The 16,961-nt window shown below is 36.9% G+C and overlaps 1 protein-coding gene and 1 pseudogene across 1 annotated transcript; both read left to right on the top strand.

The window, feature by feature from the left end:
- Positions 1-7,841: 7,841 nt before the first annotated feature.
- Positions 7,842-12,668, top strand: LOC128612205 (up-regulator of cell proliferation-like). The gene is given in 4 exon segments (XM_053632128.1): positions 7,842-8,024; positions 8,214-8,270; positions 11,833-12,578; positions 12,580-12,668. Coding segments are annotated over 4 exon segments (903 nt in total). The 5' UTR covers positions 7,842-7,996; the 3' UTR covers positions 12,652-12,668.
- Positions 12,490-16,807, top strand: LOC128612204 (interferon-induced very large GTPase 1-like; annotated as a pseudogene).
- Positions 16,808-16,961: the final 154 nt, after the last annotated feature.

The raw sequence follows: 16,961 nt of genomic DNA, 5'->3' as shown, positions 1-16,961 counted from the left end.
CCAACTTAAAATTTGATACTTGGTTATATGCTGCATCAGTATGTCCAAGTATGTGTCCAAGAGGCTTGACAAGTAATATGAAGTAAATTCGTAAATAATGAATTTAATTTTTTTTTATTTTTAATTTACTGCCTCAATAGTCAAATGATCTCTATTATCTCTAAAAGTGGCATGTTGGTGCAGTGGGTATCAATTCCACCTCACAGAAGGTTAATGTCTGTGTGCAGTTTCACATGTTCTCCCTGTATGTGCATGGGTTCAATCCAGGGTCTCTGGTTTCTTCCCACCTCCAAAATCATGGCAGGGGGTGAACTGGCTGCGCTAAATTGAGTGTTCAAACATGTGTGTGCATGATGTCCTACAATGGACTAGTGTCCCATCCTGAGTGATTTTTTTACATGCATAAAAATAGCTATATCATCTGCATATCCATCTGCTGCCCATTATTTAGCAACAGTAGATAAGACGGGCGGAATGCTTATGAGTCTGTTGACGATAATGTTAATTTGATTGATCTGATTGATAAATGGTGCTCAACTATGGGTCTAAGAATGAATGTTTATTAATATTAAGAAACATAGAGTCCAGTCCATGAATGTCTTCTGCCCTAGAGTTTTCTAAAGAGGTGATTGTTATTCAGCTTCTTAAAAGTACAAGGGAACATTGGTATTAGTAGATGCCAAATAATTTGTCTCAGCTCCAGAGATTTCAATGAGAATTTTAACAGAATCCATTAAATAATGGTAATCCATGGGTAGTTTAACTTGATGACTGAATTCTGAATATACTGTCCTAAATGTCTTCAATAACTTACTCACATATATAAAATAAATGTGAAACACATGTGAGGTTACACTGTTCTTCAGTGTTACTGACAGAGCGGTTCTGGGCCGGGTAGAATGAATGGACAATCGAATTCTACTCAGGATTTCCCAATGAATGGATGGTATGCACGATGTGATACATCATACAAAAGATAATTCAAATGTACTTGTGTTTCAATGCATTAAATACAAATAAGAGGATAAAAAATACACCAACATATCACTGTAGTGCTGAGAACAATGTTTCTGAAAGTAACTACCATCTCACGTGAGGCTTTGTTTACAAAACCTGTTCTCCATCTTCAATGAATTGGTAACACTTAAGCATACTGATCCTTCATTAATGAATAACGACACAGGAAGAAATGAATAATGAAATATTAACTTTCTAGTAACTACAATTAACTAATTAGAAACTCTGTTTAACAAATTAGTAAGTAATAGCATACAGATGAATGCGGTAGTTCACTATTAGCTAATCAACAACTACTATTTCTTTTATGCATCCCGGAGAACTACTAAGAAACTATATACAGTATCATAAATAATGCAAAACCGCTACTGTTAATGAATAGACAAGATTGTTTACATAATCAATATGTAATAGCAGACTTATGATTTGGTTAAGCTGTTTGTGAGGGACCAAGGCAATCAAGGCACAAGGGATGCACTTTCCCATTAAAAAAAGTTGAATGAATCAAAATACATATATTTAAATAGATTAAATTCAAATAATCAAAATCGATATTTAGGCCTATAAAAGAAGTCAACTTGTAATGCAGGCCACATCATATTCTATTAGTGACAATCCATCCATCCGTCCATCTTCTATACCGCTTAATCCTTTTCAGGGTCACGGGAAAACCTGGAGCCTATCCTGGGCACAAGGTGGGGTACACCCTGGACAGGGCACAATGACATACCTACTCACACATCCATTCATACACTACGGACATTTTAGACAGCCTACCATGCATGTCTTTGGACTGGGGGAGGAAACCGGAGTACCCGGAGAAAAACCCCGCAGCACAGGGAGAACATGCAAACTCCGCACACACAGGGCCACAGTGGGAATCGAACCCCAAACCCTGGAGGTGTGAGGCGAACGTAAACTCAAATAACCAAGGACTGAACAGAACCAAACAAATAAATCAACAGAGGCAGCAATACAGACGGACTAGTCCACTTTAGACACACTGGGGGGAACAAAACACTACAAACTTCAAAGTACAACATTAAAGACAAGGCCAGCTGAATAATTGAAATTGTAACAGTCAATTGCCTGTCACGGGGTATGTTTATATATTTTCTTTTTATGTTATGCTCATCCCTGCCACCTGGAGTCACTAATAGGACGCGTATAAAAAGAGTTGAGTATAAAAAGAGAGAGTACTGTAGAAGATGAAGAGGGATTCACTTGTAAACCTCATGGTGGGTAATGGTGCCACAGCTAAATCCTGGTTTGAGAAACTCTTTGTAGTTTACTGTTCAAATAAGTAAGTGATGGTTTGTTATCATGATTGTAAATGTTCTCTCTTTCTATGTTGGATTTTATATTGAAGAGCATTTGTTGGTGAATGTTTGAGTTAGGTTTTGTTTTCAGAAGTGTTATTTAATTGAGTATGCGTGGAAAATTTGTTTATTTCTTTTATAAAGGATTTATTTTCTGGTTAAGATTCTAGTCTCAACAGAGCTGACCTTTGTTTAACATGGTGATCCTTGGTGCATCTTTGCAACGGCTAAGAGACTGTTTCCAGTATTACCACAACTAACTAGTCATCTGGACCCTCTGTGTTCGTACCATGACTAAATCAGACTGTTTCGTATTTTCATATCACATAGTATTGTCTATTCCTTCTGCCTATCTGATGTTATAGGTTGTGATTCTTTTTGATTCCTGTTTCTTTTTTTTAATCTGTTAAACTGTTGATGCCTTAATTTGTGGGGTCCTTGAGATATTGTTCTTTATCCTTTTTGAATTTTGAATATATGTATGAAAGAAGACGATTACTCTTGTGTATTCACAACTTTGTTTCATCTGCAAACACTACCTATCTTTTGGATATAGGCAACGAATCCCCCTTATCTTTTCTGTAACACCCTGGTTCCAAGTAGCTGAGGATATGTTATAAAATAAAGATGGAAACAAATAAAGAAAGAAATACATAATTATGAATAAGAAAGTAAAGAAAACAAAAACAAAACATCCCACTCTCCCCACAGTCAATCTGTCGCTTGGTACGGGCAAGAGGAACTAAAAATATCAGTGATATTTTTATCAGTGATATCCCAAATATCAGTGATATCCCATCGGGGATTCCGCAAGGCAACCATACACCAGCCATCCACTCCTCAGCTTATCCCACACATAGATAACTTAACTAAAAAAAAAGTATTAACAAAAGTGTGTACAGTACAACATAAAGTAGAATCTGCGCACTCCAACTAATTATATGATTCACTGGAATTAATAAAGTATTTGAATGAATCATATACTGAGTCTGAGTCTTAATATGTAGTGATTACCGATATGCAAATATGTAAGCCATTGAGTGAAGGGAAACAAAAAAAAAAAAAGATTTTTCCCCCAGTTATGATGAATAAATATCACTGAAGTCTTTGAATTTGTAAAGATTTTGAAGTTTTTGCAAGGTTTTGGTTAGTAATTCCTTCTGAAGTATTTGGTAACACCTGAGTCATTATTAGTGGGCTACCAGGATTCTTACAATAGTTATTAATGAAAACCTAATCCTAAAGTATAGAATATATTGTAACTATGAGGTAGAAGACATACATAGAAACATATTTCTGTGACTATATTCTGTGTGTACGTTAAATAAATAAATCACTGTATAGGTTATAAATTGTCTGGCATTTGGAGTATGGCTGATGACTTGAAAAGTTCCAGTAGTCTCTATGACTCTAGTGATTCAGTGAGAAGTGTGGACCTAAGCTGTCTTCGTTTTATTTAAGTATTAATAATTATGTGGAAGACATTACTAAAAATAAGGGTGAAGTTAAAAGGCATGATTGAAAATTGGCTACAGTAGTAAGGTCCCGAAATGTGCATTTAAAGAGCCATTTCTATACAATGATCCATAGTTAGTAAATAGTTCTCTAGGAGGAATGATAAAATGTACTAATTATTAACAGCTTACCCAAATCATAAGTCTGCTATTACCTATTGATTATGTAAACAATCTCATCTATTCGTTAACAGTAGTGGTTTCTCATTAATTATGAAACTGTATATAGTTTCTTAGTAGTTCTCCGGGAGGCATGAAAAAAATTAGTAGTTATTAATATAGTTTCTTAATACATTTACATTTATAGTATTTGGCAGCACCCTTTTCCAGAGAGACCTTTTAGGAAAAGGTAGGTCTTTACACGTCGATTGAAGGCCGCCAGTGACTCGGCTGTTCGGTCATCTATGGGAAGTTCTTTCCACCACCTAGGTGCCAGAACAGAGAAGAATCTTGATGCATGCCTTCCTTGTACCCTGAGAGATGGTGGGACCAGTCGAGCCGTGCTAGAGGTTCCGAGGGAGCATGGTGCAATGCAGGGTGTAATAAGTGCTTTGAGGTAAGTGGGTGCTGGTCCAATTTTGGCTTTATAGGCAAGCATCAGTGTTTTATATCTGATGCGGGAAGCTATAGGAAGCCAGTGGAGGGAGCGTAGCAATGGGGTGGTGTGGGAGAAGTTAGGAAGGTTGAAAACCAGTCGTGCAGCTGAATTCTGGATCAGTTGAGGAGGTCAAATGGTGCTCAGAGGAACACCTGCCAGGAGTGAGTTGCAGTAATCAAGTGTCGAAATGACAAGAGACTGAACCAGCACCTGAGTGGCCTGTATGGATAGAAATGGACGAATCCTTCTGCTGTTGTAAAGGAGAAATCTACATGAGTTTGTCAGATTAGCAATGTGATAGGAAAAGGACAGTTGATTGTTTATGGTTACCCCAAGATTGTGTGCAGTAGCCAAATTTCTCTGGGAGGCTCTTGTGGGTTTCTCTGTAGTTATTGATTAGCTAACAGTGAACCACCGCATTCATCTATGCGCTATTACTTACTAATTCGTTAATCAGAGTTTCTAGTTAGTTAATAGTAGTTACTAGAATGTTAATATTGCGTTATTCATTTCTTCCTGTGTAGTTAATCATTAATGACTTATCAATATTCTAAAATGTTACCACTATCTTTAATGATGCACACATCATCAGCGGAGGAATGCCATTTCAGCAGGAGTCAGCGTTCAGTGATATCACCATTGTTTTTCTTTAAGGACAAACCTGTAAATTACATGGGCGTAAGTTTGTTTTGAAAAGTGTTGCGGACAAATATGAGGGTGCGGCAGAGCAATGAGCAAGATACAAAATACGTTCACAACAGCCCTGTTGTAAGTATACCCACATACAGTATGGAGTAAGGTACAATCATAAAACATTTTAAAATAAATAAAGAGCTCCACTGACCCACACCTCCATTACATTAATCTACATTAAATGTATTGTCATAATTCTTCATGGATTGTTCCAGCCAATATTTTTAAAATTGCAAACCAATATGCTCTTAAACGCTGCTTGTGTGTATTCAGTCCCTTCATACTTGAACCTGGTAGAACCACCTTTAATTAAAAACAACAGATGTAAGTATGTTGGGGTAAGTTCCTACAGGTTTTTCAAGTTGGTTGGATGTAGTTTGTTGGATGCAATTTGCAAACATTGCCCCAGACTCTCAATGTGATTCAGATCTGGACTTCGGCTTGGCCAAAGTATATAATATTCATCTTTTTGTTTTTAACCTCTCATGCATTGCTTTGGGCTTGTATTTGAGACCAATTTTCTTGCTGAAAGGTGACATTTCTTCTTTTTTTTAGCAGACTAAAGCAGGTTTTCTTGTAATATTCCCCTGTTTTGTGCTCCATTCATTCTCCCTTTAATTTTCACAAGAAGCCCAGGTTCTAAGGATGAAATGTGTCCCCAGAGTAAGATAAAAGACTTGTCATGGAAAACAGACAATGTACAGGCAGAGCCAGAAAGACCACCAGCAGACTGGGCAGGATAATTGGGAATAAAATCAAGAATAAAACATGCAAGAAACAGCAGCAAGAGTTGCTTTAAACATGAATAAGAATTACCAGATACAACTAGAAACCATTCATCAGGTAGAAACCATTCATCATTCATCAGCCTCAGGAATAAACATGGGTGCAATTACCAAAATGAACATGCACAGAAAGGCAGCAACTTTTGGAGAACTGTCTTATTTTCAGATGAATCCATATTTAACTTGGATGGATCTGATGGCAGAGTGTTTGTCTGGAGAAAGCCAGGAGAAACATTCCAACCAAACTGCACTAAAGCTACAGAAGTGTTTTTCTACAGTGGTGTTGGTGATCGTGTGTTCATTGATGGCATCATGAACTCAGACGTGTACAGAGATATTTTGGATACAAACCAACAGAAATCAATAAATTATCCAAGTGATAAGTGAATACTTCCCAGAACTCTGATCTGAACCCTATAGAGCATTTATGGGATGCAATGGAGAAGATATTGTTGATTGTCAATATGTTATTGTGGATGAACTGAAAGTTTTTTTGCTTGAAACTTCGAGGAAACCTCTACCACAACTGTTACAGAAACTGGTTGATTCCAAGAACCAGACTTTGTCAAGAAGTTCTGATAAATAAAGAATGGCAAACTAAATACTAAAACACAATATTTTTTTATTTTTAATGAAGCCACTATTGAGTGTCCAAACGGATTGTTTGGTCTATATTATGACCATTATATATATTATTGTCTACATTTTTAAACATTTGGGAAATGTTTTGCTTGAAAAGTGTGTTTGGGGTATACATATATTTGTGACAGGAAAAATCCCTGCAATCCTTGAGAGAAATATTGTCTCCAATACCTTCTTCTCTGAGCTCCTCCTTGTGCATGAAATTTAACAAAACAATCTGTAGCCTCTCCAGGAATGATTCCTAATGTATGATAGTAGTCCACTGTGAATACGTTTTCCTAACATCCTGTATTTTGCTGCATAATACATTTAATTTATCCCAATACCTAGGCCATAGCATTCAAAGTCAACGATGCCTATCGAGCTGCTTTAATATGAGTATTGTAAAAGCAATCTATAAATAGAAATTTCTAAAACTATATAGCTAGAAATAAGTAGCATTCTATTGTACTTCATATTCAGATTTTTATTTTGCCATCCCACCCTCATACACCACTTTTTACAACAAAGGTACACCCATGTCTTTCACAAATCTATACTAAAGAGTGTAGAAAACAACTTATTAGCAAAGGGTTTAGCATTTACTGAAACTTGAAGGAGTTCAATATTGTCTTAAATCATTGTAATGCTCTTTTGCTAATTAACATATGTAACGTGACCAGATGTCACCTCAGACTGTTTTTCACTTGCAGAACCTGCTCTGCACATTTGCACATAGTGAAACAAAACTATCTGTTCTACACCCATCTCAGGACTTCAAATACTTTCTTCCTAAAAAAGCTACAAACCTTTTGTGTTATTGTTCCATTTCCAAGATACAAGGTAAAATGGGTTGGGTGTAGAACAGTCTACCGAGTACAAATACTGACCACAAGCAGCAGTAACAACAAAAATAACACAGACATCGGCTGAAGAAATCATGCTAACAGTCTGTAATGGACTAAATGTGGTAAGCTATGAAAATACCTTACAGTTTTCTGCAATTCAAATATTTTATACAGTTGAACAGCTTAATTAAAATTAAAAGCTACAAAGTCCTTTTTCTGGACACAAATTAATGACAGTGCTAGTACTAGAAAAGAGAGTAGGAGTGACAGCAGAATTTCCAAAAGTCATTTAATTTTTGCACAATATGATAGTCAAAAATGCATCGGGATGTATATTTGTGTTTCCGTGCATATTTATAGTGGCAAAGCACTTGTGGAAAGTGCAACATTTATGTGGGGCATTTTTCGCATATGAAGCTTGGCAAGATCAAAATAACGTTGTTGTATTTTTTGTGTTTTTAATGCAAAATTTTATGAAATAAACTTTGCATAGATTTAATAACATTTACCACATCAAATCAGGCTCTTTTATTTTCTCCACAAGTATAACTGAAAATTTGTATTGTTGGATTAAACACTGGCAAACTTATGCTGAAGAAACATGGCGTCTAACGCAGATGTCACTACAAGTAATAACTATATATTATGATTTTTGACAACATGCATTAATGTGTGTGTGTGTGTGTGTGTGTGTGTGTGTGTGTGTGTGTGTGTGATTGCATTGGCAGTTTCAACCTAGATTTTACTACTAACAATCTGCAAATTGAAATAAGTTGCTCATGTGTTTATAATTAAACACAGCTTTATTTTGTTCATAGCAAAGGACTTTGGTTCTGGATCAGGATCAGCACAGAAGGACTCAAGCCAGCTTAGATGTGAGTTAATACTATTATGGCATACCAGAGGGAAATCGGAATTAATTTTAATTTAAATTTGGTGTATGGGGCTTAGAACATAGAGGTAGGGTAGAGATAGTGATATCCACTATTACACAGTAAAAAAAAAAAAAAAGTTATGATGTTCTTTTAACCTAATTGCTGGGTTACACATATTGGGTAGTTTAGTAGGCTTATTTGTTTCATTATTGGATTCATTTGGTAACAACCAAACATGATGGTTTAGATATTCTGGTCTTGAGATTTCATTTTAAATATTAATGGTCCAACTTGTAATGGACAGAACTTGCTGATTTGATATAAAGCCTGCTGCTTTACTTGAAAAAATAAAGTTAGCAATATAAATCCAGTGTTGCTGACCAATTACAGGTACATAATATCCACCTTTTTTAATATTCATAAATAAATAAACTCACCCCAGTCAGTTACATAAAGTTAATGGGTATTATTTTTGTTAGCTTATTATGTCCGTTACTGTTGCACAAAATGTATACTGAAATACCTCTGGCCCCTGTGTAAGAACACACCCCAACCTTTGTGGATGTCCTCTGAACCTTGAACTGATCATGTATTTCCAGTTTGGTTCAAATCCACATTACGAGTCATGAATTAAAAATATTTGAGTAAACCAGCTCTGCCTCCTCAGAATTGATTGATGTGTGGCAGCCATATTGTTTATAAAAGTCAATATATTTTTGAAAATTATTGAGGTTATGCTCTCCCAAGTAGTTTGCCATCAATATTGTGAAAATTGGCCAAAAATCCTAGGGCTAGTTCTCAAAAGTAGGTTTTACGTATTATGGAAATTATAATTAAATTTGAGTGGGTGTGGCTAAATAGTCCAAAAGGCAATTTTCTATAGTTTTAGAAATAAAATTTCTTTCTACACCTTATTTTCCAAGAGATATGCTTTTGTGTGCAAAACTATGAATAGCACCCTCAGTGGCCAATTTGAGTGAGATTGCATCAGTTTCTAGTGAGTAACTACCTAACCCTATTATTCAAGTTTCATGAAGACAGCTCAATGTTATCACTGTCAAATGCCTGCTGAAAACTGATTTCCAATGGCGGCCATATTTTTTTAATGAAGTAGGTCATCATCACAAATCCACGTACAGATTTACAGATTTACCACATAGATACAGCATATTAAATGTCAGCTCAATCGCACTTAAGGTTCCTGAGAAACAGTTATCTGTTTTGAATCTGCCAAAGTGTTGCAGAGATACAGCCTCAGATTCAGTTTGGCATTATGCCATCATATTTGTTGATGTGTTAAAATGAGAATGGTATGGTCTATTAAAAAGCTTTTGATTACATTTGGCTGGCATGGTCTGAAGATGATCTGAATCGAGTTTGGTGAAAATCGGGCCCATGGCCTAAGTTAGAAAAAGTAGGTTTTCAACTGAATTCAAAATGGTGGACAGCAAGTTCAATCGAATATGGCATAATTGGTAACATTGACCTCTGCATGACTCACAGAATCTATCAAGACCACATTCATTACAATAGGCAAAATTATTCAAAAGCTATTATCATTTTTTAAAATTTCATTATACTTTTTTATCACAAGGTGGCGCTGTCTCTAAACTTCCTGAGTACCTTCAGAGTATGCTGCCGATGACATACTGAGTTTTATAAGGATATGCCAATGTGTTTGTAAAATTTAGAATTTTACTACAAAATTCAAAATGGCCAACATGGGGAAATTGGGTACTGTTCACTTCCATATGCTGTACTAAAACAAATGAGACAAGTCTCGTGATTTTTGGTCAGCCTGTTCAGAAGTTATAAGCAAAATTGGACATTTGTCATATCTCCTGACCACTAGTTGGCGCTGCACTGAAACTGTGCACGTACTCTCAGGTCCTGCTTGTGATGGCAGGTACCAAGTTTTGTCTTAATATGCCAAACTGTTGCGGAGATACAGCCTCATGTCCATTTTGGCGTGCTCTCAGTCGAATTAGTTTATGTGCTATACAAGAACAGTTGGGTCCATCAAAAAGGTTTTGATCAAGTTTTGCTAGCACGGTCTGAAGATGATCTGACGTACTGCCTAGGAGGAGTTCAAAAATATTTTTTTGGAAAATTCAAAATAGTGTAAAAACATAAAATGCCAGAGGGTGATGTCGAATTGTCTTGAGCTAAGGAATCAAAGCAAAAAAGAATACTGTTTCTATACATTTCTATCAAAACTTATTGGCATATACATGAGTGCAAGTGGCCATGGACAAACTATTATCATTGTTTTCCGCCTAAGCCAAGGAATTTAGAAGATTTGACATGACAATGGGCAAAAGTAATCAAAGCAATTAGCATTTTTTAAAACTGCATAATACTTTTTGACCACAAGGAGATACTGTTCCAAAACAATGCAGGTACCCTCAAGTCATGATGCCAATCACAGGTACTAAGTTTGGTCTGAATACGTTAATGCATTACGGAGATATAGCCTCACACCCATTTTGGCATGATCACCATCAAATTCGTCCTCATGTTGTTTGAGAACAGTTTGGTTTATCAAAAAGCTTTTGATAACTCTTTGCCAGCATGGTCTGAACATGATCTGTTACGAATTTCATCAAAATTGGGCGAACGGTCTATGGATGAGTTTAAAAAAAAATTGGTTTTTCAGAAAATTTTAAATGGACAGGAATTTTAGCCTACAATGGCATAATTACCATCATTGTTCTCTGCAAGGTCCAGGGAAATGGGTCCCGTAAATGTAAATGTTGTAATTTACATGTTGTAATTGTTGACCAGAAGGTGTTGCATCCTGAAACGTTTTGAGTATTTTGGGGGCATGGTACTGATGACACTTACCAATTTTTGTAAGAATGCACCAAGTCGTTCATAAAATACAGTGTTTAAGACTAAATTAAAAATGGCAGACGTGAAAATGTAATATCAAACAACTTGTTCTGCCCCACTGAATCGAATAGAGACCAGTTTCATGATATTAAAGCAGTCTAGGCGGAGATTGAAAAAATTAGGTTTTTTGGAAATTCAAAATGGCAGAAAATCTAGTCGGGCAAAAATTAAAACTATGGGGTCCATTCAACTCGGCACAAGCAAAAGAATCTGGGGAAAACCGGAAGTATATGAGATGGCTATAGGTCACTCCATGAACCATCAAAAGGACTTCATCAGTCTTTGTTTGATCTCTTTGGGTTCAACGGGCAATCATGCACGATCTAGCTGAAATGAGGAGGCCAATTCCCACCCATCAGTCAGCTCTCCCCTATCACATGACGGCTAACAACCAGGGAGGGTGAAGACTATCATGTGCTTCCTCCAAGGCATGTGAAGCCAACCAACTGCATCTTCTCAAACTGCTACTCATGCAACATCAGGAGGTGACTTAAAACACATGTCTTTGATAGATACTCGTGAGCACTTCTGTAAGTCGCTGTGGATAAAGGCATCTCTCAAAAGCTGCAAATGTAAATGTTACCGAATGATACATGATTCACATTTGTGACAATTTAATATTTATCACCACGTATCATTAATATTAAAATAATATATATATTTTTTTCAGATGATCTCCTTTCGTTTTTGAAAACACTGGGACTTGAAAAGTACTACCCAAACAAACTGACTCTGAGGGCTTTACTGGAAATCAACAGTGCCACGCTGTCTGATGAAGAGATAAACTCACTGCAAGCAATACCATGGGCCTTCCTAAGAAACTTACTGATGGTTAATTCGAAATCAAGATCCTTACTATCTGCACTTTGTGAAAAAGATGAAGCAGATGACTTGTTTACTGATGAGGACAATGGTGGTAGCTTTAACCTTCTAGATCTTCACACTGCCCTCTTTTTCTGTGCAGATAGTTTTCTCCAGCAAGAAATGGCACTTAAAATGTCAATGTGCCAGTTTGCGATACCATTTGTGTTGCCTCAAGGAGTACATAATCGAAGCACTCTTATGTTATGGGCTCTTAGATGTATCTTAAAAGAATGGCGTCCTCATTCAATGTCAGAATCTAAAGTGTTTGTTGAAGGCAGTGTTGTTCATGCAGAAATTCCCTTGATATCATTTGCGAGGTTAAGCAACTGTAGCTTGTCCAAGTCACAGGTTTTGAACCAAGTGCTCAACAATTCAGAGCAGCATCATGACTTCTTTTCTCACCGAGAAATGATCGGAGGATCTGCTCCAGGGATAATCGCTAATGGTATGGTTGAAATAAGTTGGACTCTGCCATGTGGAAACAAGAGCATTGATGTCTTTCCTGAGGCAGTGGCTATTGCTAATTTAAGAGGAGATGCTGGTTCTTTTGAAAAACCAATTCCGTTTCCTTACTCAGGTGTCCACAGCTGTCTTTGTCTTCCTGGACAGTGTTGAAGAAAATTAACAAAGGTTGTTTGCCTCTTTACAAGAAATGAAGTCCAAAATCTTTGTTGTGGTCAACTCTCAGAGAAATATGAACCAGAATGTGAAGTGGTCTATTGAGGCGGTAATTGATACTCTGCAACTGGGAAGAGACCACATAATTAAGAAAAGCCCAAAAGTGAATTTGGATACTTTTGCAAAGACAATCAATTCTGCCATTAAGAGTGTTCTGTTAAGTGAATGTCACACATCATGTCAAATTGAGTCCATGAAGAACACTGCTCAGGAATTAGGTCTTGGCATTGATGAATGTGAAAACAAAGCCTCCATTTCAGCAGAAGAAATGGCAGAGAAAGTCATGCAAACTATTGGAGTTCGTCAAATAACGGACTATAAAAAGACACAGTTGCCACTACAAGGTGAAAATTGGAAAAGACTGGCTAAAATAGAAAAAGAGCAATGTACACTAAAAAAATTCAGGAAAAATGAGCCTGGAGGAATATAAGGTTCAACTTCAAAATGAAAAAAGAGAATTTGGAACAAACAACACCAGTGTAAAATGACAAGAACAATGGATGTGTTCATAGAAGCTTTGTCGACCTCTGATAACACTGAGCGATCCTTCTTCCTGAAATGGATGGGACTAAAGATGGATATGCGATCACGCAAACACATGTCAAGCCTTCAACACAAATACAAAGAGTGTGAACAACAGAAAGACAGGGATGCCATAGCCCGATTAGACCAGGAGCTTCTTGATTGTTCTCTTGGCATAGAGCACTACATGAGGGAAATGGGCCAAATCTATGAGGCTGCTTCATTTGGTTCAAACAAAATATCTGAACAAAGCAGCAGTCTTCCTACTCTGGCTGCCAAACTGCTTCTAGCTGGGTTTCCTCTTGAACTACTTGATGGAGATGCATCAAATATCCCAGAGAAATGGGTGAGTGAAGTTCTCATGGAGCTTCACAGGATGGTTGGCCAGAAGAGCCGTTTGCTGGTTATTACTGTGTTAGGGGTTCAGAGTACGGGTAAATCAACACTACTCAACACTATGTTTGGAGTTCAGTTTGCAGTGGGCAGTGGTCGATGCACACGTGGAGCATACATGATTTTCCTTCCTGTGGGTAATGACTTGAAGGAGGAGTTACTTTGTGACTTTATCCTTCTGATTGATACAGAGGGTTTGAAATCACCAGCACTGGCACAACTGGAAGACAGTTATGAACATGACAATGAGTTGGCCACATTTGTGATTGGTCTTAGTGATGTAACCATCATCAATATAGCAATGGAGAATTCCACAGAGATGAAGGACGTCTTACAGATAGCAGTTCATGCTTTTTTACGGATGACAGACCTTGGTAAAAAAACGGTTTGTCATTTTGTTCACCAAAATGTTGCTGGTGTATCTGCATATAACAAAAACCTGACTGAACGAAAACAGCTCTTGAACTAACTGAATGAGATGACAACGATTGCAGCTGCAATGGAAAAGAAGCCTAACATAAAAAAATTCACAGATGTCTTGGATTATGATGTGGAAAAGAACAACTGGTATATACCAGGCCTATGGCATGGCACACCACCAATGGCACCAGTTAATACAGGCTACAGTGTGGCTGTACTTGACTTCAAGAAATTCCTCCTGGGTATCCTTAAAGCAAAAAAGGATGAAGAGCCCTCTGAGATCCCAGAGTTCCTGCAGTGGATGACTAGCGTGTGGAAGGCAGTGAAGTTTGAGAACTTCATCTTTAGTTTCAGAAACACTCTTGTGGCCCATACCTATGATAACCTTTGTAAAGAGTTTTCTGAATGGGAATGGTCTTTCAGAAGACGTATTCAATCTTGGCTTTCAACTGAAATAGTTCAACTATCTAACAATGAAAAAAATGGTACAAATGAGGTTGTTGAGCCACTTATAGAGAACGCACACAAAAAGATTACCTCTCAAAAAAAGATAATTAATGAAAAACTAAATAACTACTACAAAAAGAAAGACCGCCATGTATACTTGGTGGAAAAGTACAAAGCTGATTTTGCTAATAACATAAGATTTCTGGAGATTGAAATGAAGGATGAAGTGAGAAAAAAAATAGATGCTGCTCTTGAGATGAGAAGTAACAAGAAGAAAGTAGAAGACATTCACAGAAAGCAAACTGCAACGATTGAGTGCCAAGTCCTTAAACTCCTGCAAATTTACAAAGATCAAAAAGATGAGGTGTCTGATGAGCACCTTAAAGCTGAGTTTGAGAGAATGTGGAAAAGTGAGGTGGCAAACATCACTGGTCTAAAAGAAAGGGATGTTCCTTCGGATGTTTTGAGACAACTGCGAGCAAGTTTAGTCAATCGCAATGTCATGGAGGATTTGGACAAAGTTCATGATTTGACACAGTATGGGCGAGGAGAATTCCAGGTCAAAGACAAGCATGTAAATTGGGAAAAGAAAATACAAAGTTTCTTCACACAGCGTAGCGCAAAGCAAGATTTAGAGATTACTGCAAATGCCGTAATTAAGTGCTGCGATAAAATCATTCAGCAGCATGTGCAAGAAAAATGTGACTACCAAAACACATTTACAAAAGACGTGCTAGAGGAAATTGATAAACAACTCCAACAGGCAGGTTCAAAAATCAATACAAAATTTTAACTTGACCTTAAACTGCACATTTGTGGCATTGCCTCTCAGAAATTCCTTGAGATGCACAGGAAATTTCTCACTGAGCAAGATCCCATTAAACATTTGCAGAAATTTAAGAGTCAGTATCGCTCTGATTTCATTGATTTGTACAGAAAAAGGGACCAGTGCCACAGGAAAGCACGAGACTTCACTCAGCTCTGTCTCAAGCCAGCAGTGACCGAGTACATCGACCAGTCCCTCGGACCTTACATTGTTGATGCAGTTCTGCTAAACAACCCAACTGAGTACAGTTCTCGAGTGATGTTTCAGTACACAATTCAAAAGGAGCTACTGGAAAAATCCAACTTTGATGATTTTAAAAAGTACATTTTGCAATATGATGCTTATGTCAAAGATTGGATATACAATCATATCATAAATTGCTTTTCCAAAGACATATCTCTGCAAAATTTTAAAATTAAGAAGTTGGACATCATAATGAAGAAGATCATGAAAGCAATGGAAACCTCTAAGCTTGAAGACAATGGCTCGCCTTTGCCCGATAATGCAGGAGGTACAACACGGTTGATCCAGAACTTTTGCAAATCTATGAACTGTGTCATCTCAATATCCATGAACACAGTGGAAGGGGTCCTCTTTCAGAATACCAGCTGTTGTGCTCCATTCACCAAAAGTCTCTATGAATGTGTAGATGACATGAAACTACAGCTAACAGATGAAATCTCCAGGTCAACTGATATAAAAGAGACACTAAACAATGTGTCTGTGAAGCCCCAAAATGAGCTCTTTAAGAAGGTGTTTGGATGTGGGAGAAAGTGTCCCTTTTGCAAAACACCATGTGAGGCAGGAGGAGAGACACATCAACAACACCATGCAGCTGTGCACAGACCAAAAGGACTTTGTGGTTTCCCTAATGCAAAGACTAATACTCTCTGTGAAGAGATCTGTACATCTAGTGTACATGGGAATGGAACGTTTCAAAGTCAAGAAACAAATTTTGAACCTCATCTCTGCAAAGACTACCAGAAATTCTACCCAGACTGGCATATTGTACCTGACATATCTATAGAAGCCTCAGATTACTGGAAGTATGTGATGGTGACATTTAATGACAAATTTGCTGAAAGTTATAAAGCAGAGCCAGCTGTGTATCCAGAAGAATGGAAGAAAATCACTAAAGAGCAGGCTCTTATTAGTTTGAAGAATAATTTCAATATTAAATGAGAAAAAAACTTCCAAAAAGTCACAATGAATGTATTGGCAATTGTGAACAAAATCCAACTAAACAACTAAACAATGGGGAAAAAAACAATGTCAGTTGAGCTGTCTTTTTGTTATAATGAAAAAAGAATCTTCCCTGCTGACTATTATCTAAATATATAACAAGTCTAACTAAAAGTGATTTTCAGGGAGTTAAATGGTTTCTATTAAACATATGTGTACTGTATGTCTACGGTGATTTTAAAAAATGGTTTGATTATTTCTGTAATTGCAATGTTCATGAAAATGTTACAATTATTAATCATGTTGTTACAATTTTGTTAAAATGTCACAATTATGTTTATTAATTAATTTCTGAAATTCCAATTAATGCATTTTTCAGAATATTCTTTATGATCATACAGTATGGGTATATTCATGAATTAATTGCATGCACAAATATATAAATATATCTGCAAAGCAAAATTGGT

This window comes from Ictalurus furcatus, chromosome 9, assembly GCF_023375685.1.
Source record: "Ictalurus furcatus strain D&B chromosome 9, Billie_1.0, whole genome shotgun sequence".
Classification (NCBI taxonomy): domain Eukaryota; kingdom Metazoa; phylum Chordata; class Actinopteri; order Siluriformes; family Ictaluridae; genus Ictalurus; species Ictalurus furcatus.
Note: the sequence above shows the minus strand (reverse complement) of the source record. Positions and strands in the feature narration are given on the sequence as shown.